This window comes from Dipteris shenzhenensis, chromosome 8 (assembly GCF_047967505.1).
Source record: "Dipteris shenzhenensis isolate YYH24624 ecotype China chromosome 8, Dip_SZ_1.0, whole genome shotgun sequence".
NCBI classification, from domain to species: Eukaryota; Viridiplantae; Streptophyta; class Polypodiopsida; order Gleicheniales; family Dipteridaceae; genus Dipteris; species Dipteris shenzhenensis.
The window spans coordinates 22,641,410-22,667,194 of record NC_141603.1 but is presented as its reverse complement, the minus strand read 5'-3'; the positions used below and the strand labels follow the sequence as shown (position 1 = coordinate 22,667,194).

Sequence of the window (25,785 nt, the reverse complement as noted above, 5' to 3'; positions counted from 1 at the left end):
AATTCAGCAAGAAATCCAAAGGTAAAATAGAAGGCTTAAAAGCTTTTATTACATACAAAGAGGTAATGCTGAAGAGATTTCCTGAATGGAAGCCCTCGTGGAACAAATACACTACTGTTGTAATTAGGAAGACCTACCAATACCTTGAGAAAATGGGAGAAGATGATGTTCAGATAGAACGGCCTTTATTTTGGTTAAATGTTGGTAACAACTTCTTGTGGTCTCTTTGAAAATGAGTTTGAATCGCTGCTACCATGTCCATATTGTGGACCAAAGAAGAGAGAGTTTATGCCATAAATAGACATAGACGTCCATTGTTTTGTTGTAGTTCGACCATCAAATGATGAACATGAGAACATGAAGTTTTGGGTTACAAAAGTGGTTGACGTGAGCATGAATGACCAACGGAGAGCTACAACATTTACAATGGTATGGTATGAGCCATAGGGTAGGAAGGAGAACTAGGATAACAATACATTGTATACTAGTTGTCTGAAAAAGGAATGGGTCCCAAACTATAAAGCAGTTTCAAAGCTTTCCATAGAGACAGTCATAGTATCCAAAAAATTAAGGACGAAGAAAATAAAGAAGCACATGGGGTATGATGTAGAAGAAAACAAAGAAGCACATGGGGTATGATGTAGAAGAAAAAAATAAAAATACCGCAACCAATCATTTTGCACATTACAGAGTTCTTAAAGATGCTCTCGCTAAGGAGAAAGTAGAAGGAGATAGCGCAAATGAAGAATGCCCATGATAACACCATTCAAGCATTAATAAAGACTGAAGGTGATGTTGGTCAGATGAGAGTGAATGAAGATGGCACGTAAGCGACAAGTGATGATGAATCGGACATTCAAATAAGCAAATATTAGGACTGCCCATTTGTACTTAACTCATTAATTAAATTATTGAAAAGGCCATGACAGACTCCTTTGTACAAAGATTCATCCAGAGCAATATTTCTTGTAAACTTCTGATAATGTAAAATTGAAAGCATAGCTATTGCTATTACAAAAGAGTCTTCCATGTCTCTTGTCTATATAAACCTTTTAATTTCTTGAATCTTCCAGAGTGTTATAGTTTTCTGCATTGAATTTGAAGTGCATTTGCATGGATTAAATTAATTTAATAATTCTTTATTTTGTAAGTGATTTTTCATGGATTTAAAATAATAATCCAAGGGATTTTTAAAACATGAACAGGATTCTTAAAAATAAGAAATACAAAATTAGGATTTAATAGTAGTTTTTGCATTATAGTGCTATAGATTATGGGATCTAAATTAAATAACAAAAAGATCAAACATATTCAAATTTCTAGTGTCCAATGACATGCCAAAGTAGGCACAATGTCATTATGTTGTAAAGATCATGAGTAAGAGATACTTAGATAAATCATCTTCCCATCAATCACCAAGTTAAGCCTAAAAATGCTTGGAAGAACTACTAATCAAAATATTCTAATATTATGTCAAATTCAGCAAGGAGCCTTGTGGATGACAATAAATTTCAAAGATAAAAGGCCTAGAGGAGGGCTTGGCATGTTGTTGATTATTGGGTGTCAAAGAATAAACATCATGTGAAGAAGTTGAAAAAGAAGAACACTAGAATGCACCAATGGAGAAGAACCCAATGGCATCACAAGAAACTAAACTTGGGATTAGGTAGAACCCTCAAAAACACCATTGGAAGCTATTGGGTATAGAAGTCAACCTTACTATTGATGTAACCTTGAAAAGGGGCAAAGGAAAATTGAATGCAAAAGGATATATATGGATAATGAATAGACTTTTGTGTCAACCACCAAAGAAGTGAATGAGGGTTGTTTAATTATCAATTGATATCACTGTATACATTTACCAAATCAATGCAAAGTTAACATGTTTGAGTGTATGTTTGAAAGGATTGGTGGATAGTAATCATTGGTTGATATTGATGTACATATGTACCAAATGAATTCAAAGTTTACATGTTCAAATGTATGTCTAATAAGAAGACTATACACCATGTAGGAAAAAGGTTTTGCATTCAAACAACACAAGCATTTGGCAAGCTACATAAATCATTGTATGGCTTAAGAACATGGGTAATAAATCATTGTATAGCTTAAGAACATGGGTCATCAACACAATACTTACGATCATAGCTTTTGTATGAAGTGAATTCGAGGATGGGATTTTCGTCACACACAATTGCAAGCAATAATCAAGACACTATCAAGAAGCTAAAAAACTCATCCGACAACTAGTATCAGATGAGAAATCTTGGTATACCATGTTATATCATCAAGGTCCGCAGTCGAACAGGAGGAAATCCCAATTGTTCGCCCATGACATCTTCCTTTTCAGAGGTCAAATCGTAGTGTCGGATTTGTCTCCATCAATCTAGACGAGTAGCTTGACCCGTCTATGATGGGCTAGAGACCCGCTTCACTGGGTCTCAAAGGTGAGATCACAGATAATCCCTTTAATAAAATTCAAGGTTTCATTTATAAATCTCAAACTTTGAGGAATTTTAGAAAATATTCAACAAACATATACATGCATACCAACACGCGCACACCTATGCATCCACACACACACATACACACACATTAAGAAATTTACACTTGTCTTTCATTAAACCAAACTTCTAAACACACAACTCAGAGTTGTTTAAATATATATATTAAAAAATACATATATAGAATTTTTTTAAAAAACATATACATGCATACTCACGCGCACACCCGCACACACACACATATTCAAGAATTTATAGTTGTCTTTCATTACTCCCCCCCCTTCTGTGTGTGTGTGTGTCTCTGTCTCTCTCTCTCTCTATTGCTCTCTTTCTTTCTCTCTCTACTGTTCTCTTTCCCTTTCTCCCTCGCCCTTCTCTCTCTCTCTCTCTCTCTCTCTCTCTCTCTCTCTCTCTCTCTCTCCCCTGCTCTCTTTCGCTTTCTCTCTCCCCCCCCTGTCCATCATGAAATGTTTGCTTTGCTCCATTGTTAGACTGAATCGGTGCATTATCCATATGCATGATCTCATGCTGACTATCATTCCCCATGTATACATAGGATGCTTGTGTATTTGGCTTCATGCCATTGAACCACTCATCTTGTGGTCCCATGGGATCTGAAATGCCTGAGTTGACATACCATTCTTCTTCACTTGTGTTGTGCTGGGAACCCATTACATGTTGCATGGCTAGAAGGTCTGCTACATGAGACAAGTCATTTGAAGCATAATTGTCTTATGATATCTTGCATAAGTGTATTTTAGCCTGCTTCTTTCTGCATTTATATGCATAATGCTATTTTTGCCTTGTCCTTGGAATCTATTGTGGCCACAATTGGTCCCCCTTCCTCAAGCATATTGATCTCGATTTTAGTTATTATGGGGTTGATTTCCATGATTTTGTTGGCCCTACTAGCCACATGACCTTGGCCTTGACCTCGACCTCACACATTACCATGGCCTCTTTCAGAGTTGCCACCTATAACTAGAGCTTGCTCTTGTTTAGAGGAGGAAGCACCAGTCTTGATTGCCATCTGTCATGCCGCCGCACTGCCCTTGTTGACTCTGTACAGTGCACACGCAGTGCTCTATGCCATTGGTTGCCATTGATTGCAATTTGAGTTTGTGCGTCAGCTAGAGACTTTGAGTTTGCTCGTCTCTGGACTGGCAGTCTCTCTGCGCGATTGCTAGTGGTGCGTCACTGCCCCGTGTCATCGAGCTTTCCCCCATGTGGGTTGCTACACCCCGCATGCATTTACTCCCCTAAGCCCCCCCTCTCTCTCTCACTCCCTTTCTCTTGCCTCTCTCCCCCTCCCCCAATGCCGCGTGTCCATTTCTTCTTGTGCAGTGCTCTATTAGTTGCTTTGTGGCCCTCACATTGTGCCATGTGGTGAATTTTCACTCATCTTCCCACCTACGAGCCTCCCTCTGAACCTCTCTCCACCTCGCCATGCAGACCTCCACCGAACCTCGAAAACTCTTCGACCGACAACCACCACGTTGCGCTCCGAACCTCAAAAACCACTCCAGACTCCAAACCTCCATGAACCTCCACTTGAGTGCCACGATGGATTGGTTGCCACATGTCAGCCTCTGGTGAAGTTCACCCTCCTTAAGAAATAGTATAGAAGATGGTGCATAACATGAACTTTTTGAGCTAGCAAACAGAAGATCATCCTTTTGTTGCAATCGAACCTAGCAGATGGCCCGAAATACAAAAAATCTTGAGTTGGCAAATGGAAGATCACCATCCTGTTGCAATCGACATCAAGCTACAGGCCGTCGATGTCTTGGAAATTCCCCCCTTAGGCATTTCCCTAAGAAGTTGCGAGCTTAAAGAGACACATTGATTCTACACAAATATTCAAATGTAAGATTGACAAAGTGGTTTACATACCAGTACAAGAATGGTGCAAATACAGAAGGGGAGGGAGAGATTGCATCCTCTTAGTCAACATCTATTGCATTGTCTCGCTTGATGTTCACAATGGAACACACCTGATAGCCCACAATGGGTTTGCCAATTGGTGGGCACTTGGGCCATGGGTTAGAATTACATTTGCAAAATTGCAAGGCCAAGATGTTATATCAAGTGGATAATCTGATAATTACAAACAATTATCAAGATACTATCAAGAAGCTAAAAAATGCATAGAAAATGAGAAATCTTGTTACACCATGTAATAGATTGCAAGCCAAAAGAGACACATTGATTCTATCCAAAAATTCAAATGAAAGATTGCAAAGTGGTGTACACACCATCAAAAAAATGGTGCACACAGGGAAAGATTGCATGGTCCTTTCCTCTTAGGCAACACTTATTCCCTTGAGAATCATTGATGTGACATTTCCTATACGATTAATGTGACATTTCGGTGTAGCCCTCTCAATCCTTTGTGGGCCCTACTGGCAACAATGCCCTCATTCCCCTTGGATCCTTAGGCCCAATTCACACACATCTGTAGAAAAAAATATAGTATTAGTTTGCATGTCTGCTGAGTTTGAGAGTAAGACTTTGTTCGCCCTTTCAAGGAAAACGATTCACACAACACGGAGGAGTTTATTCTAAATAGTAAATGCTCTAAGACTATTTCACCAATGAGAGATGGCTTGGTGGTAGGGATTCCGGGCCCGCGCATTGAAGACTTTAATTCAAATCCTAGCTGGAGTGAATCATGCTTCACTTTTGCAGGTGCCCAAGCTCGCGGGCGGCCTTTGGAGGCTGCCCATCAAATATACATTTTTTGAGTCCACATCAGAATGCTCGCCGCCCTTCCGGATGCGTGTGAAAGGCCTGCACCATGGCTCTCAAATTTCATTGGTGTAGATCCCATTTTTGCCCATGTCCGTGAGCAAGTGTGAATCCTACCTTAGGGGGGTTTCACACCTGTCCTCCGCGGACGGGGGAAACTTTTGTCTGCCTCGTTTAAAGGAAAAGATAGTAGCCTGTCCGTGCTTGTATTCACAAGCGGGCAGACACAATTGTTTAATTAATAAATGCGCTACATATCCCTTATCCAAAAACGGGTAGCATAGTTGGTAAGATTGTGAGTTAGATGTTGTGGGTCCTGAGTTCGATTCCTGAGAGCTATATAGATTTGTCGTTACTATTCGGACGCTCAATTGGGCGCTGCGATCAAACCGCCCACAAAATTTTGCTCGTCCGTTCGTGAGTCAACCTCCACATCGGAGTTTTAGATTGGGCGGGCGGATGCATGTGAACCATCAAGGCGTGGGCGTGCATGTTTTTCATTGGGAGGGGTCAAGGCAAGGTGACCCGATTTGTGGGTCCCCTATTATTTAGGTGATAAAAGGCGACTCTTCGAATTCACATCTAAAATAGCCATCCTTAAGATTCCCGTGATGTTCCCTCGATGAGACAAAGCCCTAATTATGGTCGATTCCAAAAGAAAGACACTCGAGGGGAGAGGGCTTGCGATGTGGACAAAAAAAAAAACGTCTTGACAAGAGTTGGGTTCTTAGTTTCAAATTTCTCAATTTCTCAAGTTGAGTGTTTGAGAGTGAAGAGAGAAAGACAGAGAGACACTGTGACAGAGAGAGATTGCTTCAAGTCTTTGGAGAGACAATACACAGATACACACAAGTTGAGTTCTAGAGACAGATACAGACACTGAGAGAGAGAGAGAGAGAGAGAGAGAGATTGCTTCAAGTCTTTGGAGAGACAACACACACAGACACACACAAGTTGAGTTCTTGAGACTGAGGAGAGACAGATACAGACACTGTGAGAGAGAGAGAGATTGCTTCAAGTCTTTGGAGAGACTACACACACAGACACACACACACTCACACAAGGTTCCTTGTATTGATTGTACCTCCATGTCTACCCTTTCTTCTTCCTCCACTTCTTTCTCTAATGACAATCGCTCTTCCCTTTTGCTCGAGCCCTTGACATTTCATTCTGCTTCTTTACCATCATGCTCTGTTAAACACTCTCGCCTTCTCTCCACCGTCGCTTGCCAGAGCCAAGTCGCCTCCCGCCCCGTTTCGTCGACTTCCCCTGCTGCTCACGGTACGTTTTGGATCTAGATCTCTTTGCCACTCATGGATGCATTGTTTTCTTTGTCCACGAATCCGTTCTTACATGCCACGTTCAGGCCGGAGGTTTTAAAACACAACACTGCGAAAATATGAATCTGGTAGCTGTAAATTACTGTGTCTACCTCGTATTTTGTGCTGTAGGAAGTGTGCATACAAACAGTCTGATGCGGGACAAACATGGCATGCTTGCTTGCCAAAAAAATATCATAGAAAGTGCCACTCACGAGACTGACGAATGCGAGTTGATTTTCGACACCAAAAAAAAAGGGGAAACTAGTCTCGCTCTTTCAAGCACAGAGGAGAGGAACACGTACGTAGGTTAGAAATATTGTGCATCTCAAAAACAGTTAGATGCCCTTCCTCTTTTATACTTCATATACAATAGTGAGCAATATGAATGTTGTGTGTTGAGTCGCTAGTGCGCTACCTTGACCACTATTGGCGTGCGAGCTGTACACCGGCCCAATTGAATCTTCAAACTTTCTAGAATAAAAAAGCGATAGAGGACATCCTACCGGTTTATTGGATCGGCATGCTATACATGATGGAGGAGAGTGACGCCTGCCAGCTTTACTTTGGGTTTTAGTAGCCCCTATCTTTAAAAGAGAAGTCTGGTCGAAGGCGCCCACACCTTTTTTTGAAGGAGAGAGACGTTCCTCCCCTTGTATCTCCCAAAGCGCAGGATTCAGCAGCACAGCCCCTTTGGCCTTCAGTCACCATTGATTTTATTCCAGCCCGCATCTTATGTTATAGGAGGGATCATACTGACAAGTCCTTCATTACTGTCCCATGCTCATTGTAACACTTGTATTGCAGTTTTTATTTGAGCACTCTAGCTGGTCTTTTCCACATCTTTTCAGTCATTGACTAGGCAACTCTCTTCAGGTCTCCTCCATTTTTGTCGTCAACCTCCACTCTCCCTGCCTCTGTCCTTCTCACTCCTTAGTAGAATGACATGTCGAGGAAGCACTCGTTCGGGAAGGTTGTCCCATATCATGCCCAATGTTTTTTTTCCGGCGACCCCCCTTGAAAAAGGAGTGCCTAAGTGGGCCATCCTACCATCCTCACCCTTGAGAAATGATAGCCTAAAATGGATAACCGTTCTCATAACTTCATAAAATGCTTATTTGGATGCATGTAACTTTACTGAATGGTGTAAAAAACATGAAAAATATCTAAATCATATCTTGCCATTTATGCTTCAGGACAAAAATTTTGGATCGTAGAACAACAAAATCTAAATTTGTACGATTGGATATATTATAGTCTAACTAAGGTATATTTATGGTTCAGGACTAAAGATTTAGGTTGTTTTCAGTGAATAGTGATCAACATAAAATTTTCAAAGGAAATAGAATGCGGTGGTTGCCGAGTTTTTTCCAAACCCAAATGAGCGCCTCATTTTCTAAAATTCGCCTTAAATAAATACACTGATCGTACCTCTTCCCACAAGAGTAGGGAGTTAATCATAGGTAATTATAGGCTATGGCCTTGGTATAAGTGCTTCAGTTATTTATTTTAGTGGGAGCAAACAGAAAGTCAGATGCAAGGGCTGAATTCAAACCTGAGAATATATTTATTGACTTCGCAGTATGCTGAAGGACATAGTCCTTCCTAATATCCTATAGACCATTTAGATTCACCGTTTTGCCAACTGTATGGCCTTTATCTCTCGTTTTACTGTACCGTAGGCAATACCGAGTACTCTCTAAGTTCTAACCAACCACTAGGCTGGTATGTAATGTAGTGCACATAGTTTAGTCCCTTGTGGGTACTTGGGTGGAGTATGGTGTATTTTCCCTCTTTTTTTGGATACTTTTTCAACTTGCAGGACGCTTAAGCCCGTTAACCTCCACCGGGGTCCCGTCTATGTACTTAGGCCTAGATAGTTAGTACCTATATGTAATCTTGCAAGGGAAAAGTAAATGTGTAACAAACATAGTCAATTCTGAGAATTAGAACTCGTTAGTACTTCAAAAGAGAATAAAATAAATGAGAGCAATAAGCAATTGGATAGTCAGTGAAGGAAGGGGACATTCTTGTAAAACGATTGCATTGCTTCAGCCAATGCATACGCAGCAGAATAAAGAAAGTCTTGGGATCTCACAATGAAAACTTTGAGTGCCAACTCACTCCCTGTGCTTATAGAGAGAACTCCTCAGATAGAGAGAACTGAGAAAGTATACACAGATGTACAGCCAAACGGTCTCAAATATAGATATCTAAGTCCAAGTACAAAATCCTTACAAATCCGTACCAACACATTCAGCAAACATCAACTGAGGCCGGGCGCCAAACTCAGGCACTGTATGCTGATCCCTCTACTGTATGACTCCTAGATCACCACGTGTGTCCGTCAGACTTCAGTGGCTGCTCTAGGTGAGGTCCTTTGCTGTCCTTCCTGTGCAATACAATCAGACTCTTCTACAGGATGTAGATCTGCCCCTTTGACACATGCAGACTGAATTGCTGTGAGCACACAAGCACTCTCCTCTGCTCTCCAAGCAGCTGCTGTTCTGCTCGAAGGAAGGGACTGAAATGCCTAAAGACTGAACTAAGAATAGGGCAGCATTGATGCCCTTTTATAGGGCTGGCACTGTCCCTGATCCAGTCAACGAGTCACTGGTGCAGACTGCAGACTGTCAGTACTTCCTGCCGACCTGTTCCAGGGCCTACTAATAGCGCTCTGGCAGCCTTGCTCGCTGCCTCTTTGCTGGGACTGATCATCCTGTCCTGCCCTCTGTCAAGGCTAAGATCTGGGCCTGTTTCAGCCCCCCAGTCAGGCCCACTGTTGCACCCGCTATTCTTTGCCCTTCTGCTGGTCCGTTCTGGCTGCGCCTTGCAGTAGATCAAGTGCCCTCAGCAAGAATCTGCCCCAAATCAACACTAAGAAGGATCTCTGGCTGCTGTCCATCTTGCTGCCCACATGGCAGCGTTAGTACATCCCTCTACTGATGCATCTATATACCTTTGTAAGACTAGAATATGTCCAATCGTACAAATTCAGATTTTTTGTTTTAAAGTCCAAAATTCTACAAAGAAAAGAGAAAACGAAAGAGAAGAAAAATAGATAATAAATTTTTTTGGGAAACAAGAGGTAGACATACTTAGCAAGCAAAGCAACACTTATGTCGTCATCAGTGTCGGGGTTTTTAAAGACCCGCATAGTCTCTTCAGCATTGGGCGCTGATAACGTCAGTGGGGATGTCACAGTAGCTAGTCCCTGCTATGCGTGATGGAGTTTATGGTTTTCAACTTTATGAGTGACTAACATGAGATTGAAACCGCACTATGTTGTGTTTTAGAGGATGAGTTTCGGCATGTTCTTGGATTCATCTAGATATAAGATAAATCTCTTTCTGCCCAACCTTTGTTTTTAGGTAGAACCTAATATTGTTGTTTAAAGGTATATGCCCTTTGTCTTTTACTTGTAGAAGTATTTCTAGTATTGCATCTGTACTTTGAATGGATGCTATCATGAAAGGCAAATGATCAAGCTATTCCAGAATGTGTACCCTTATGAGTGGATATGCTGTCTCTTTATGGTTCTTAAAAAGCTCCCATAGCCTGCTAACCCTAACCAATCTTTGAATAAGCTGTGGGCTGTGAGATCTTTGTATTTCTCTTGTTATCACTAGAGATTTTCTTTGCCACTTTCAATTTGTTCTCTTGAGCTGACTTCTTGCCTGGACTCTCATAAAACTTGTGATTTCTTCATGTTTGAAGCATCGGTCTCAAGGTCTCCTTGAATGTATGCCCTTGACTTGTTGGAGATCACTACCCCACCTGGGAGCCCCCATATGAGGAGGACAAGGGGCAATAGGCGTACATACCTTCTTGACTTTATTAATCAAATGAGGCCGTCCATACACCATTAGTTCCTTGTGCAATTTTGTCAAGCTTTCAAAATTAACGGCCTTTATATTGTGCTGTTTGCCAAATCTCCTATGCCAAAGCCAAGTTTTTTCTTTCTATGCTCTAACATCCCCTTTGTCCCTGCTCTCTTTCACGATGTACCCCCTTTCCTTCTCAGCCCTCCCTCTCGCGTTTCAGTCCCTTCTTTCTTTTCTACATGTCATGCGAATGTTTTCTCTCCCCTTCCCCCTTTTTAAAAAAGAAATATCATTTTATAGAAGCTAGCACTGAGACCGAGGTGCATAGTTACTAGGTAACATCGTTTCGACCTCCAGAACACCTTTCCAAGAAGCAGCTCGGAATTGGAACGCCCCCCCCCCCCCCCCCCTGCCTCTTGTTTTTTTTTTTTGCTCTTTGAAAGTTTCAAATGGATATTTTAGAGCTTGTATATGAAGTTTAAAGCTGTAAAATGTTAGTTTCTTTAATTTTCTAACATAGTTTTATCTCATATGATGTCGTGTCATGTATGACGTGGTGTTCCGGTTCCCGTTCCCCCTCTCCGGAACATTCCCGTTTGGACATCCGAATTTTTGGAACGTTCACATTCCTTGGTAACTATGCCGAGGTGTCAATCGTGAGAAGGGGGTGTTGTTGTGTGCTTGAGGCTGCTGTGGTGGCATAAAACCTGTGATGGAGCGTTGGCGGTTTCGGCATGCGTGGCCCGCTGTGGTCTACGAGCTATGGCCCTGCTGTGAACAATAACCATTGTCACCCCTGTGGGTTGTCTCCGGTCTAGTTATATGATATGTGCCTCAGTCCGTTGGCGAGTCTGTTGTATTTTTGGCTCGGATCCTCGCATCCCTCGTCTCAGTAGTTCCTATTGGTCGGTGCTAGCTAGCTGGAAAAATTCAGTGATCATGTGCTCTGAGAGGAGTCTAGTTGTGTACCTCGATCTCGCCTACTTGTCCGGAGCAACGACTCCTCGATGGCCTTATGAATTAAGGCTGCCAAGCATATCTGATCTGGATAGGAGAGAAGATTGGATAGGGGTCTGAAACCATCTCTGAAGCGGTAGTGATAGCGACCTTGGATCTCATAGTACATGAGGCATATGAAAGCGAAGTGCTCCTCTGACTTGATCTCTCATTGATCGCATAGAGTGCAGATGCGAGCCTCAGAGAGAAAGAAAGAAAGAAAGAAATTTTGTTAAAGTCTTCGAAAGACTGATGGGTCTATGAGATTGTGAAAAATCCTGATACAAACAAGCTGTGTGGGTGGAGTTACGAAACGAGCACCACTCCAATGCAGAATGCAAATGATAAGTGCTGAGTGCTACATAGTCATGTCGGAATGGTAAGTGCTGAGTGCTACATAGTCATGTTAGAATGATGATCGGCTACACAAACACTAACATCCTCATCATCAAAGCATCGAGGGGGATGAGGTAGTGTGTGTGTGTGTGTGTGAGAGAGAGAGAGAGAGAGAGAGAGAGAGAGAGAGAGAGAGAGAGAGAGAGAGAGCGCCTATTTTTAAAGGCTAAATCCTGGTAGTATCCTTTGCTGCATATAAGTCTTGCAAAACTATCTTTACAGTTTTCAATTTGTGAAGCAATATGCTGCTTAATAGACAAACAAGCACCTCTTTGGCCCTTTTCCCATAATGCTTGATTTCCTTAGTACCCTCACCGGGTTTTTGCTTTGCCCATGCAAATATATTAAATACAAGAAGATATTGGGATCTTAGGGGTCACCCCCAAATGAGGAGGACATGAGGGAGGTGTAACAGCAGCATGTTAGGGGTCTGAGAGAGGCCATGGGGGTAGGTAGAAAGGCTGCCATATGGGCAAACCTGAGTACACATCAAGAATTCGGCCATGTACCTAGCATGTGAAACGGTTGCACAGGTTCTGGAAGAGGGCAGATATTGGCTGAAGCATTGCTGCAGCAGGCTTGTGGCTGCTCAGGGGCTATTCATAGGCCCAAGAAAAGTTCAACTGATGGGACAGGGAGCACACTGAGTCGGCAGTCTATTGGCTCAGGTCAGGCCTAGGAATGGGCAGTTGACAGAAGCAGGATAGGTCGGCAGACTATGGATGTCAATCATGCTGGACAGGAGCAGTGTGCAAGCACAGGAGGTGGTCGGGGTAGTAGCTGCTTGCCATATGGCAGATGAGTTGGCATTAGAGCTGACTTTGTCAGGTCTTTGCACAGACTAGTCGGTCTGTGGATTTGGTTGGCCAGATCAAGAGGTCATTTGCTTTATAAAGGGGCCCCATTATTGGGGTCTAGGCATCATCTTGTGCCTTAGGTTTGGGCTGCATCTGTTAGAGAAAATGAGAGCTTGCTATTGTCACGAGGGTGTGAGTTTTGTACTTGTATGTGGGCACGACCCTGGAAATCTAGTTGGCAAGGCCATGAGGTGTGGATGTGCAAGTTTTCCCCCTAGCGAATTGTGCCTTGGGGGTAAATGAGAGGTTTAGGCCCAAGAGGGGCCAAAGAACCTTAGAAATCTAAGTTGGCCATTGGTTTGGTCCCACTAGAAGGGCAAGGGGCAAACAGTTATTAAGTTCGTCATTGGTTTGACCCCATAGGGCCTAGGGGAAAATTAAAGGCCTAGGGGGGGCAAACCAAACGCAGGCTGCCACGTTAGCGAATTGTGCCTTGGGGCTAAATGAGAGGTCTATCCCCAAGAGGGGCCAAAGAACCTTAGAAATCTAAGTTGGCCATTGGTTCGGTCCCACTAGAAGGGCAAGGGTCAAACAATTATTAAGTTGGTCATTGGTTTGACCCCATAGGGCCTAGGGGCAAATTAAAGGCCTAGGGGGGGCAAACCAAACGCGGGCTGCCACGTGGCATGCCCATGTAGATCAATTTGGAAAGGATTACCTTGGAAGAATGTGGGCTGGCTGACGGGCGTGGAGGATGGTGTGAGAGCTTTGGAGAGGAAAAACGACGCACGGGGTGAAGAAAACGGCTCCAAGCTCCGCCATTCATAGTACGGCCGTCGTATGGAATCAGACCATGAGTACGGATTAACACTCGGGGATTCAGACTGCCGTGCAGCCGTACACACTGTACGGACAGTCCGTACGCTCTGAGTATTGTGAATTGGTACGGGCTGTACGGAAGGAACCAGTTACCACTGTGCAGGCTGTATGGAAGAGATTCCCTCCTGCAGTATGGACTGCTGACAACCATGGGCTGCAAGATATTGCAAGACTGTATGGGCTGTACAACACTCATTCATTTGCATTTGGTATGGGCTGCTGCCAAAGTGGCTGAGTGGAAAGACTTTCAGCTTGGCAGGGTATGCATTGAGTCCATGAATGGTGTGCATTAGTCATGACTGAGCTTGGTTAAGCTCTGGGCTGGTGAAGAGGGCACACAAGTCTTCTTGTGAAGGCTTTTTGGCTGTTAGGCTGGTATCATCTACAGCCAACCCTTATGCAGTGGAATAAAGAGAGTCTTGAGATCTCAAAACGAAAACTTCATATTCCAACTCACTCCGCGTTCTTGTATGTATAGAGAAAACACTTCAGATAGAGAGAGAATACACAGATGTACAGCCAAAAAGTTTCCTATATAATATAGATAACAGACCCAAGCACAAAACCTTGTCAGGTCTGTGCCATCACCTACAACAAACAATTGCTGAGAAGATCAAATTCTATTTGCTGCTCTCACTGTGGTGGAACTCTCCTAGATCACCGCACGTTTCCGTCAGACTTCAGTGGCTGCTCTAGGTGCGTCTGCTACTGATCTTCTTATGGATCCTCCTGTTCATCACAGTCTGCATCCCCTACAGGATGTAAAATTGCACCTGGATGGTGCAAATGCTTCTGCAGACTGATTGCTGCGAGAGCCTTTTCTCTTTACACAAGATTTATCCTCTGCTCTCCAACAAGCTGCTGGTCTGCACCAGGGAAGAGTCTGAAACACCCAAAGACTGAACTGGGGAATGGCCCAGCATTGAGGCCCTTTTATATTGGCTGGAACTGGCCTTGGCTGGCCGACCCAGTAAGTCAGTCAGCTAACCCATGCAGGAGACTGGCCGACCAGGTCTGCAGATCTACCTACCTGGCAGTCTGTCTGTACGTCCGACCTGGTGCCCTGCAGCCTATAAATAGGCCCTGCCTTCTGCTGGCTTCTGTCCAGCTGGATATAGCAATATATCAGGCCTCATTTCAGGTCAAGTGCTGCCATAAACCGAACATATGCAGGATAATTTGTTGCTCATCGGTATCCACTTTCGACATCTATCAATAAGTCTGTATCTGTTGGTAAAATTTGAGACTTTGCCTAATCCCCTTTTCAAAGAAAAGAACATTGTCCTAATAAGATGCTCTCTTTTTATTGATCTTAATCTTCTGATGACAGAATTCGTATTTTTAGTCCAATATGTGCCTACCAACTACTTGTTTTAAGCTTGCTTCTCAGCTTGGATGATAGTGTTCTAAATTCTGAGCTTCATTGGAGAATATTGGATTTGTTTGCAGGGAAGGAAAGGGTGCAGGGCTTTTTACACATTGATGACTTTGACAAAACAACGATTATGCATATCTTGGAGAGAGCCAAAGAGGTTAAATCTTCCATAAAGTCTGGCAGCAGATCCTTTCAGCCTTTTAAGGGTAAATCAATGGCTATGATATTCACAAAACCTTCGATGCGTACACGAGTGTCATTTGAGACTGGCTTTTATCTGTTGGGTGGTCATGCTATCTATCTGGGCCCTGATGATATTCAAATGGGCAAAAGAGAAGAGACACGCGATATTGCAAGGGTGATCTCAGGCTATAACGATCTTATCATGGCTCGTGTTTTTGCTCACCAGGTACTACAAATTTAATCTTCACACTAAATGAATTGATGATTTTGTGCATCTGTTTCATCCATTTCATAACGTACATTATCATAACAAGTGTGACATTATGTGCAATTGTGCTGATCAGTTTACAATACTTGTTTTCAGTGGAAATTAACACATTTGAGCAGTGAAAGTAATCCATTTAAGGCAGTCTTCTACCTGAACTAAGAGGTTTTGGATCAAAGCAACCATGTCCTTGTGTAAGAAGAAATTTGCTGGTCTATTTCTTATTATTGCTTTGTCATACAGGACATCCTTGATTTAGCGAAATATTCAAGTATTCCAGTTATCAATGGACTCACCGATTACAATCATCCATGCCAAATAATGGCGGATGCCCTCACTATCATTGAATACGCTGGCAGGCTTGAGGGAGTGAAAGTAAGTTTGATTGGTGTCTTTTTTCTCACTTTTTTTGCATGGTCAATCAACCATAAATTTGCACAATCCTAGCCTGTTGCAAATCTTGTTAACCCTCAGTGCCTCTCCCTACCACCATACCTCATGCACACTGAATTCCAAGGGGCGCAAATGTTTGTCCTAGTTTATAATGCTAAGGTTGGAGGCCTGGACATGACCTTTGGTTGAAATATGCGACTTCTATCTTACTTTTTACATTCCAACAGGGTACATGTTTTCAAACCACCAATGTTGCAGGCATTGACATCATCCACAGATACAACTGCTTAATCAAGCAAACTTCGTTAATCAGGAGACGTATGTTTTGTTCTGCTTGTATTCCTTCTTGTCATGTTTGGCCATGGTGATGTAAGGTGGTGTTGTCATAGCAGCTAGTCCCTGCTGTAAGTGATGCAGCCTATGGTTTCCACTTTGTGGTTTTGTAATGAGGTTAAAACTGCACTTTCTGGTCTGCTTTTACAAATTGACTTTTGGCACGTTCCTGAATCCATCTCGATGGATACAGAGTTAAGCATTGTTAAGCATTGTAAACTGAATGTTTGTTCAATCATCTATCTCTACTGTGGTCAGCAAACACGCCAAAGGGTATTACCACAGCTCACCACTTGAGTAGGGACAAGACTTCTACATAGAGAAATGTGCGAAAATGTGGCTAGCCTATAAGTGTAGCTACTTGTCCCATACATTTGTGGCGACTTTGTCTTATGTAGCAAAGAGGACGAGGCAGATTAGTACATTTAGCAGAGGGGGCAAGAAAAAGGGAGAGATGGGGAAAGGGGAGGTAGAAGAGAGATGAAAAGAAAGAGAGAGAGAGAGAGAGGGAGAGAGATGATATGAACATCACATACTCTTGAAGTGTAAAGCTTATGCACACATCAGAAAAAAGTTATGATGGCAGCAGGGGTAATCTGAAAAATCTACTGGCACAGCCAACCTAGAGGCTTGGAAGCTACCTAATAGAAGTCGTGGAGCACCACAACAAAGCCCTTGGCCTAGATAACTAGCTCAGCAAAGAAGTCTTGGAGCACCGCAACAAAGCCCTTGGCCTAGCACATAAACTAGCTCAGCAAATACTCACAGCATAGAAAGCTTTGTAATGATTTCTTTCAGTATTTGTTTAACAGTGGTCACCAGTCACATAGATCGTGAAGGGTCTCAAGAGGACTTTTTATACAGTCATCTTCCACCTCCCCTGTGGGCAGATTGTGCATGTCCTTTCCTCTCTTGGAATCGTGGGTTGTGCCCACCTGCCCTTCTCCATCTCTAAGTCGTGTGAGCTGGTTCTTATTTTATAGATTAAATATCTTCTAAACATTGAGATGTTTTCCCCCAGATGTTTCTGCATTGTGCAGCTGTCCATTAGGTTCATTTCTGGTTTGTAAAACTGCATTTTGTTCCTTGATCTAGCCATATCTTCTGTAGAATTTTCTGCGTTACTAGGTCTCTTATTTCACTTGGATCAGCGGTCGTTATGCCTCCATCCATTCCTCCCTAGCTTTGTATGAGCCCATGGTGTTTGTGTCCCCCATGGCTTTGTGTGATATCCGATTTGCATCCATCTTCCCAATCTTATAGATCCTGGCATAGTGGTTCTCCCTCCAGTGGTATCATACTGGTCGCAGTCAGTAAGATGGAATAGGATGGCTGTGCCTTGATATCTAGCTCTTCTATGATAAAGTGTTTATGCACTGTTTCTATTCTTTGCCAATACGCTCTGGAGAGACTGGGTACCCAGGCTGAGCATCCATAAAGAATCACTGTTTGCACAAGCATGGTGTATATAAACTTCCTCATCTCCAATTCCACAGGTGTGCCTTCCTTTGTTTATTGTGAAAGCTGTACAAGGCTTCTTTTCACACAGGCTTCCCACTTGTAATTGTTTGCAAAATCCAATCCTAGGTTTTTGTATGTGGTGACCGTTTCCAAAGGTTCTCCTTCGAATGTGAGATCCATCTGCGATCCAATCACCATTACCTTAGGTTTTGTTATGTTGATCTGCATGCCTGAGCATCTGAGTGTGCTTGCATATCATTCGTTTTTTTTGCAAAGAAAACCACATCATCCGCATATATGAGCAATAAAAAGACATAACCAGCAACTTTGACTCCTTCTCTGCTGTCTTTTATCATCCAGTCCTCAAGTTGAGGCCAAAAAGAGTTGGTGATAGGGGGAAGCCTTGCTTGACCCCTATATCACTGCTTATGATGACCTTTTACTTGGAGCAGACCCATCTACTAGTGGCTGTGCTAACTCAGCTAGTACCTTCTCGTAGAGTCTATATGTAGCTTTTCTGAGTTCTAGGGGAACTTGGTGTTTTTCTGTCCTTGTACCGTATAAATGGTTTCTTTAAGTGTACAAAGCAACAATAGACAGCCCCCTTCCTATTCTTTGTCCCCTTCGTGGCTGCTCTTATGGCGACCAGGTGATCTAGTGTCACGTGCTTGGGGTGGAATCCTACCTGCAATGGCACTCGTATCCCTTGTGCCTCAGCCCATCCGTTGATTTTTTGCTCAAGGATGATTCCATATAACTTTGCCATTAAATTTCTCACCATAATGGTCCTGTAGTTATTTGCCACCCTGCTGTCCCCTCCTTTGTGGATTGGCACAATCTTGCTTAGTTGCCATTCCTTAGGGAAGCCCTCTTCTAAAGCCTTATTCATAATCAGTGGAAAGCATTATTCATAATCAGTGGAAAGCATCTTCTTTGACTTTTCCCCACCCCATTTTAACATTTCAGCCACTAAACCTTGTGTGTCTGGGGCCTTTCCGTTTGTTAGCTTTTTCAGCCCCTTTTTCACATCCTTTTTTGTTATAGCTCATTTGCTGATTTGGTAGAAAAACTATGATTGACTTTCTGTTCTCTGTCCCTTGTAGAGTTCTTTGACAAGTTTTATCATGTACTTTGTTCTCTTGTGGATTGCTGCCATGTGGTTTCTGGAAAACTTTATGGGGTTAAGTTTAAGCTCTTCGAAGCTCTCAAGTCTTGAGAAAATCTCTTTCTTGTTTCTTACCGTCCGTTTGTAAGCTCTGGCCTTACCCTCCTTCTCATCTGTGTTTGCAGTTTTCCTTGCTTTGTTTGCTACTCTGCATTCCTGGTCGTACCAATGGTTGCAGTGAATGCCTTTGCTTCTCCCTCTCTCTTTGCTCTTTGTAAAGCATTTAGGGGCTGTTTTCTATCATGCATTTATTCATTTCTTATGTGAGGCATCTGACATTGTGCTATTTCTGTCTCTAATTGCTGTTCATAAATGTGAGCCTTTTTATAGTCCATTCTCAGCCTGGGTGTGCAGTAATTTTCTGTTTTGCTGTATCATACATTGTTCCTTTGATTCTGAATGACATTGCCCCATGTTCAGACTCCAGAGTCTCCTTATTAACCTTGAGGTATTCTAATATATGACTTGCATCCGGGCTTATTATCACACATTGCACAATTGATTATGCTGGATCCTTGAGGGGTGTGGCATGGATATTCTCCCATGTCTTTGAAAAGGGGTGTGCCATTGCATATTCGCAGCATAAAACAACTACATGGGCATGTTTTCCATCTCCTCCTTTCCTCCTTTCCTTCTTCCACCTCTTCCATCCATATGGGGTCTCTCCCTTCTGTTGTGATTATGCCTTGCATTGCACTGAAGACTCTTGTTTAAATAATTGCGTGATCTTTGTAAAACGTGGCTATATCCTGCCCCAAATTCATGAGAGGATCCTCCCATGATATGTGACTGTTGTGCTCGTAGATGGGTGATTGTGGGGGCACAAAATAACATGCTGTCAATTTGATGTTTCCTTCCTTTGCCACTTTCTCTACCCACATGTCCTGCTTGTGTGGGTCTTCTTTTATGACCTTGGCTGATTTCTCCCATTTCTTGCTGATCTAGCATGCAATTCCCCCAAATCCTCGTCCTCGTCGTATCTCTTGGTGTTCCATATTGATGTCTTCAAAAATCCCTACATTTCTGGGGCTTCATTTCCTTTGTGTTCCCATGTCTCTAAGACTATAAATATATCAGTTTCTGAAATTTATTCTTCCAAGTGCAATGGCCTCATACAAAATCCATCCTCCCACATTCCATACCTTGATCCTCAGGGTCTCGAGTTCCTATTTGTTTTTCTCCCCTCCTTTATCCCTTTATCCTTCATATAAGCACTCTCCTTTCTTTTTTTGCATTCCTGATTTTTCGAGCTCCTTGATCTTCAGAGAGTATTGGCTGGATGTGAGGTCTTCATTTATACAAATGGAGTGCCCTGGTGCCCCTTTGAGACATTGCTTGTGGTTCAACACTTTAGTACGAGACTGTGTGGCTTGAAATTTCACACCTATCTGTCTTGGCTTGTCTCGTTTTCTCCCTACTCTGAAGGCCTCCTGCCACCTTGGTGCAGAACATATGCAGTCTTTTGAAGACATGGGTGAGTATCTTTTCCATATCCTCATCGTCGCTTTCCTCTATCTTCACAATTCTACTTTCTGCTCTCTCAGCATGGATGTTAGCTCATCCATTTGGCTGTTTGTTATATCATCAATGGTGTTAATGATATTTGGTGTTTTTGGCATTTGTTGACTCCCCATGCACTTTTGGCTCTTGTATTTTCTCCTCTATTCGCTTGTCTATATCTTTCACCTTGGCATATTCCAGTTCCACTTTGCTTTCCACTTCTTGCACCCTTTGTGACATCTCCTTCATGTTTTCTTTTAACTGATTGACCACACTGATTTACATGCTGTTCTCATTTTGCAACTTAATTATTTCTTCCTTCATCTGTTCTTTCGAAGTTCTGTAAAAATGGGAATAACGGGTCAGAACATGGGCCTTTTGGAAGCACCATTGGAGTTAAACATCTCTTTCTGACCTGCAGTGTTTCCTGTGCTAGCTGCTGTCCCCTTCCCATTGCTTTCTGCCATTTCTCTCCACCTATTTCAACTGAGGTTTGACAGTGGCATCATTGGACATTTAAAATACTTCATCGACTTTCTGTTCGAGAATTCATTGAATCGTTGAAACCTCCCATGTGCTTCGAGAGGGCATTATATCTTTTCTTATCACTTTCCAGTTGCAAACTACTACAGCAAGTCATACATTAGAATACCTCAAGATTGATGTGAGAGAGATGAAGAAAGAAAGAAAGAAAGTTTGTTAAAGTCTTCAGAAGACGAGAGAGAGAGAGAGAGAGAGAGAGAGAGAGAGAGAGAGAGAGAGAGAGAGAGAGAGATTCGCAGATTGGGGGAGGGGGAAGTAAAGGGTAGATTGGGTGAGATGTCACATCAAAATGTGGCTACAAGATTGAGGGAGGAGGAACATATATAGTCCCTTGAAAATATCCCCACTGTGACCTCTCTAACCTCCTGATGTGCCCCTAGAGCTATCACTAACCTTATTTGCTCCTAGAGCTATCAATAACTTACCCATTTTACCTCCTCCTTTACAGCCTTCCCTTCTTGAGGAAAATTCCCTCAAAATGTAGTCAAAAAAGGAATGCCAAAAAAGCGATGTGCTTTTGAGCAGCCTGACAATATTAGAGGTCACCTCCCCATCCGTGAGCCCCAAAATGAGGAGAGCATTGGGGGGGTGGACCTGGGTCTTGAGAGACTGACACATGGGCAGGGTATTGTCTGCCATGGGCAGGAATCAAAGAGAGAAGAGAGAGGTACCTGGAAAGTCCAGCATGGCTGCAACAGACGGAACCTGTGGAAGGATGGATCTGGCCTGGCAGCAGGTCAGTCAAGAGTAGCAGAAATGGCAGGGGATTCCACAGAGGAAGAGGCGCCTTGAGGGACAGATGTTGCAGCAGCAAAGGGGGCTGTGGTTGCGGCTATGGAAGGCCAGGCACCTGGCCTTGGTACTGCCCAAGGGAGGGGCCTTATATAAGCCTCCTTGGGGCCTGGGAGCAGCCCTAAAAAGGCCGACCAGGTCAGTCAGCAAACTGACCTGCTGGTCGGCCAGAAATCCCTGCAAAGCCGCCCAGTCGGTCATGGGGGGCAGCAAGGTCGGCCATTTAGGCCTGGCCCAGTCCGCCATTCCAGAGGGCTCTTGGGGCCTATATAGGGAGCGGCCTTGAGCCTCACAATTCATCCAGCACTGCAGCTTCCAGCGGAGCGGAAAGGAGCAGCAAAGAACCATCCTTGGGGCCTACATACAGGGGGTGAAGGAGTGCATGTGTTGCTGCAGACTTAGCTCAAGAGTGAGGCTGAGACGTAGGCTGTCTTCCAGGGCAGCAAGGAGCTGAGGTCAAAGGACTGAGAGTCTACATACGCTCGAGGTGGAGCACGCGGGCTCAAGTCTAGAGATATCCGGTAGATAGTAGAAGTACATTGTATTAAGATCAAAGGACCACGTTTTGGTGGGACTTTGGATCTATCTCTCTTTACATTGTGTCCATAGTTTTGGACGGAAATATTTTCTTTTAGTAGCTTTTGTATCTGGCTGGATCGTTGTCTATTGATGAGGCTGGATGTCTATTTGAAGCACATAAGTTTAAGAAGTTTATGATTTCGCTCCCCACACACACTGTGTGAGCTCCTGGGCTATTCTATCAGTCTTCCACTGTGCGTACCCTCTGTTGGTTGATCTCTAACAAAAATGCTGATCAGCCTGGCAACAAATTAGGGTACTGATGCACAATTTTCTCTGCATGCCAATAATTTTCATCCTGTGGTAATCCCTTCCATTTGATGAGGTATTCAATGTATATTTTGTTACGCAGAACTTTGTCTCTGAAACCCACAATGCGCTTGGGGATGTAAATGGTATGGCTTATCCATAGGTGGCAAAACAGGGAGAACATGGCCCAGAAGGTTTCAGCACAGTGAGATGTGAAAAACATTGTGGATCTTAGAGGAAGGTGGTACCTCTAATTGATAAATAAGCTAGTACCCTGGCCTTGTGAATGATTCTGTAACGGATGATCCAGCTTGGTGTTGGTGGTAACTCGTCAGGGAGGCATAGCAATTCTTGTGGAAACTTAGATGTACATAGTCCCCTTCTTTGAGGACCAGGTACCTGTAACCTTATTTGGTTATTTTTTTGCTTGGCTTGGGCCTCAAACATCTTCCTTTTTAGCAAGTTGTAGAGGAGCTTCCATTCTATCCAAATCGTGCCGAGCTTTCTGATTTTCCACAGCCAAGTCTGAAATTGTGGAAGGCCTCCCCACTTTGCATCCATACATTGCTTTGAAAGGACTCATCCCAATAGATAAATGCTTGGTATTGGTGGAACCATTAGCGTCCTACATCGTAGATATTATTGAGCCCTAGCAGTTTCCCTCTATACCGTAACCTGTAACTAGACTCCTATGTATGGTGTACATAATACATATGAACTGTTATTACTCAGTTCCCACACATGAGAAGTTGAGCTGATCGTGTAATTTACTGTGTTGCGAATAGGTCCCCTGTCAAATTGAAGGATGTAAAAGAAGGTCAAGAATGGTTTGCTGCCTTCCACAACCTTATATGTTGTACTTTGGGCGATGGACTACAGGCTGTGTGCTGCTCAAGCCTCAAACATCATATACAGATTCTATTAGATATTTGCAAACAGGTGCTGCAGAGTTATATAACTAAAATGGTCGGCTTGTGGCATGCCTCCTCCGGAGACTAGTCCTAAGCTGTTAAAGGCATCCTGTCTTCCTAAGCTGCATGATGTCATAACTTCTCAGATTGGAATAATCTGAAGAGAGATTCAAATGACTTTACTCAACTTGTGACTACCAAACTTAATGAACCTGATGGAGCTCTTGCCAAAGGACCAAGCCTATTGTCAGGTTGTTTGTGCACATCAATTGATCTTCCATCTTCTATATCAAATATCTTCCACACGTTACAAGTCATACACAATACTAATCTCTAACAGCTCTGCAAGCTGTCCTCTTCTGGACACTAGGCCTAAGTTGTCAAATGCATCCTGTCTGCCTAAGTTGCATGATGTCATAACTTCTCAGGTTCTGAAGAGAGACTCAAACGATTTTAAGCGTAATGAACCTGATGGAGTTCTCCCCAAAATACTAACCTATTGTTAGGTTGTTTGTGATCTTCCATTTTCTAGAACAGATATCTTCCACGTGTTGCAAGTCATACATCATACTCCCCTCTTACATGCTCATAAATGCTGCTAAATAGTGGCACACAAGTGTCATATTAGTTATCTGATGTTCCTCCATCAGTCTGTTTCCACGTCAAGGTCATGAAAGCTGATCGCTGCACTGTGCATTTTACCATACTGTGCTTCCAGCTTGTGTGGTAAAGGGAGCTTTATTGGATGTCATTGATAAGAGTTGTTCTTATTTGTCTATACACAAAGAAAGTCATTAACAATGGATATACTGTGATGCCAGGTTGCTTACATAGGTGATGGGAACAACATTGTGCATTCTTGGTTGCGCTTGGCAGCAGTTGTACCTCTTCATTTTGTATGTGCTTGTCCACAGGGTTTTGAGCCTGATCACGCCACTGTGGAAAGAGCTAGAAGTACGGGTATTAGTCGCATTGAGATAATTCATGACCCTAAAGAAGCAGTCATTGGGGCTCAGTTTGTATACTCGGATGTATGGGCAAGCATGGGACAGAAAGAAGAGGCAGCGTATAGAATAAAGAGATTCGACGGCTTTCAGGTAGCTTTCGATAAGATTTAGAAGGCACTCATGCTTTGTTAAGGCTATTGCATGATTTGCTACTTGGTATTTGGTTGATCACGGTGATCCATGTTTTAAACTCAATTTCCTGCGATGAATTGCGCCGCCCCCTCCCCCTCTTCCGCTCCCTTCCGCATCTGAGTTTAGAAGAGATTGTTTAGGATCCAGTCCATGCTTCGGGATTGATCTAAGTCTACTGAATGCTGAGGGGAGTGCGATATGTTGGACACTTCATGTTTAGAATTGGTAGCTAAAGATTACTACTTGCTGGGTGTGAGTACATGTGAATAGTATCCATGCAAATGCAGAGTGAAAGAATTGCAGGTTTCTTATGATAGGATGATTCTCTGTAAATTTATCAACCTACAGCTAGGCATGCACAATCTATTGTGACAAATTGAGCAATCACGTCTAGTGGGTGTCTAGCAATCTATGCAAGCATGTCTCTTTTAACATAAGTTGGTGTGTATTTATTGTATATGCCCACTTACGGTACAAAATCTATGTTTGCAAGGGCTAGTTTTGATAAATCCATGTGAGGGAAGTCTGACCAGGCATGTGCCTTGTGATAATCTACTTGTTGTTGGAACACACAGGTGAACGAGGCATTGATGGCATTGGCGGGCCCTCAAGCATACTTCATGCATTGTCTTCCAGCAGAACGGGGAGTTGAGGTCACGGATGGAGTTGTGGAGGCACCAAACTCCATTGTTTTTCCCCAGGCTGAGAACCGCATGCATGCTCAAAATGCTATAATGCTTCATGTGTTGGGCCTTTAAGTTTATTTCTATGCCCTGCATGTGTAGAAGAAAGTAGAGAAGCATGGAGTTTTACTTGGCACTTGATTGACAATAGTAGAGCCAATCATGGAGTCTTTGTGGCAGGTTTGTTGAAGATGTCTTCAAAGATGCTAGATTTCTATTCAATTACAAGGATGTGTATAGATGATGGTCTATCACCTGCTCGCCATGGACCTTATCATTTGTCTGCTGCTGAAGCGAGCATGCTTGATTATGCTTCCCTGAGTAATAACAGATTTTCCGACAATCTTACAACACATAAGAAAAATTTTCAAAATGAAAGGCCAAATGGATCCACGAAGCTGCATAACTTGAAACGGAGAGTTGTCAAAATGCTTCAGGCATCTTTAAAACATAGAGTAGATTACTACAGGCTTGTAATGGCAGTTTTGAAATCACATGGGTGGTTGTATATGGGCTGGGCTCTGCCGGAGGTGGACCTTATTGTATTTTCAGTTTACGTCTTTTATCCATTTTCCTAAGTTAATGTACGATTCCAATTTTTTCTCAAAAAGTGAAACACATGGCAAAATCTAGCTCTAAGCAAGAAAAAACATTATCCAATGAGTCATGAAAAAGTGCAAAAGGCACATGTTTGGGGGCATCGTGCCACAGTCCTTACAAGAAAACTCTTAAATACAAAATGAGTTTAAAA

General features: G+C 42.9%; 1 protein-coding gene across 2 annotated transcripts; it reads left to right on the top strand.

Annotated features, from left to right (window-relative positions):
- The first annotated feature begins 5,914 nt into the window (after nucleotides 1-5,914).
- OTC (ornithine carbamoyltransferase) lies at nucleotides 5,915-25,385 on the top strand. 2 transcript variants are annotated; one of them, XM_087378390.1, is made up of 6 exons: nucleotides 5,915-6,006; nucleotides 6,143-6,533; nucleotides 14,913-15,247; nucleotides 15,530-15,661; nucleotides 24,034-24,309; nucleotides 24,927-25,385. In XM_087378390.1, exons 2-6 carry the CDS (start codon nucleotides 6,341-6,343, stop codon nucleotides 25,107-25,109), a joined length of 1,119 nt encoding a protein of 372 aa, XP_087234516.1. In that variant the 5' UTR covers nucleotides 5,915-6,006; nucleotides 6,143-6,340; the 3' UTR covers nucleotides 25,110-25,385. The 2 variants fall into 2 exon arrangements, with proteins under 2 accessions (XP_087234516.1, XP_087234515.1); XM_087378389.1 differs by having other exon boundaries at nucleotides 6,044-6,533.
- Nucleotides 25,386-25,785: the final 400 nt, after the last annotated feature.

Bases quoted from the DNA above. Each gene is read 5' to 3' on its own strand.
- OTC (XM_087378390.1), top strand. From the start codon at position 6,341: ATGTCTACCCTTTCTTCTTCCTCCACTTCTTTCTCTAATGACAATCGC. The intron at 15,248-15,529 runs GTACTACAAATT...TTTGTCATACAG, and splicing joins CTCGTGTTTTTGCTCACCAG to GACATCCTTGATTTAGCGAA. The intron at 24,310-24,926 runs GTAGCTTTCGAT...TGGAACACACAG, and splicing joins AGAGATTCGACGGCTTTCAG to GTGAACGAGGCATTGATGGC.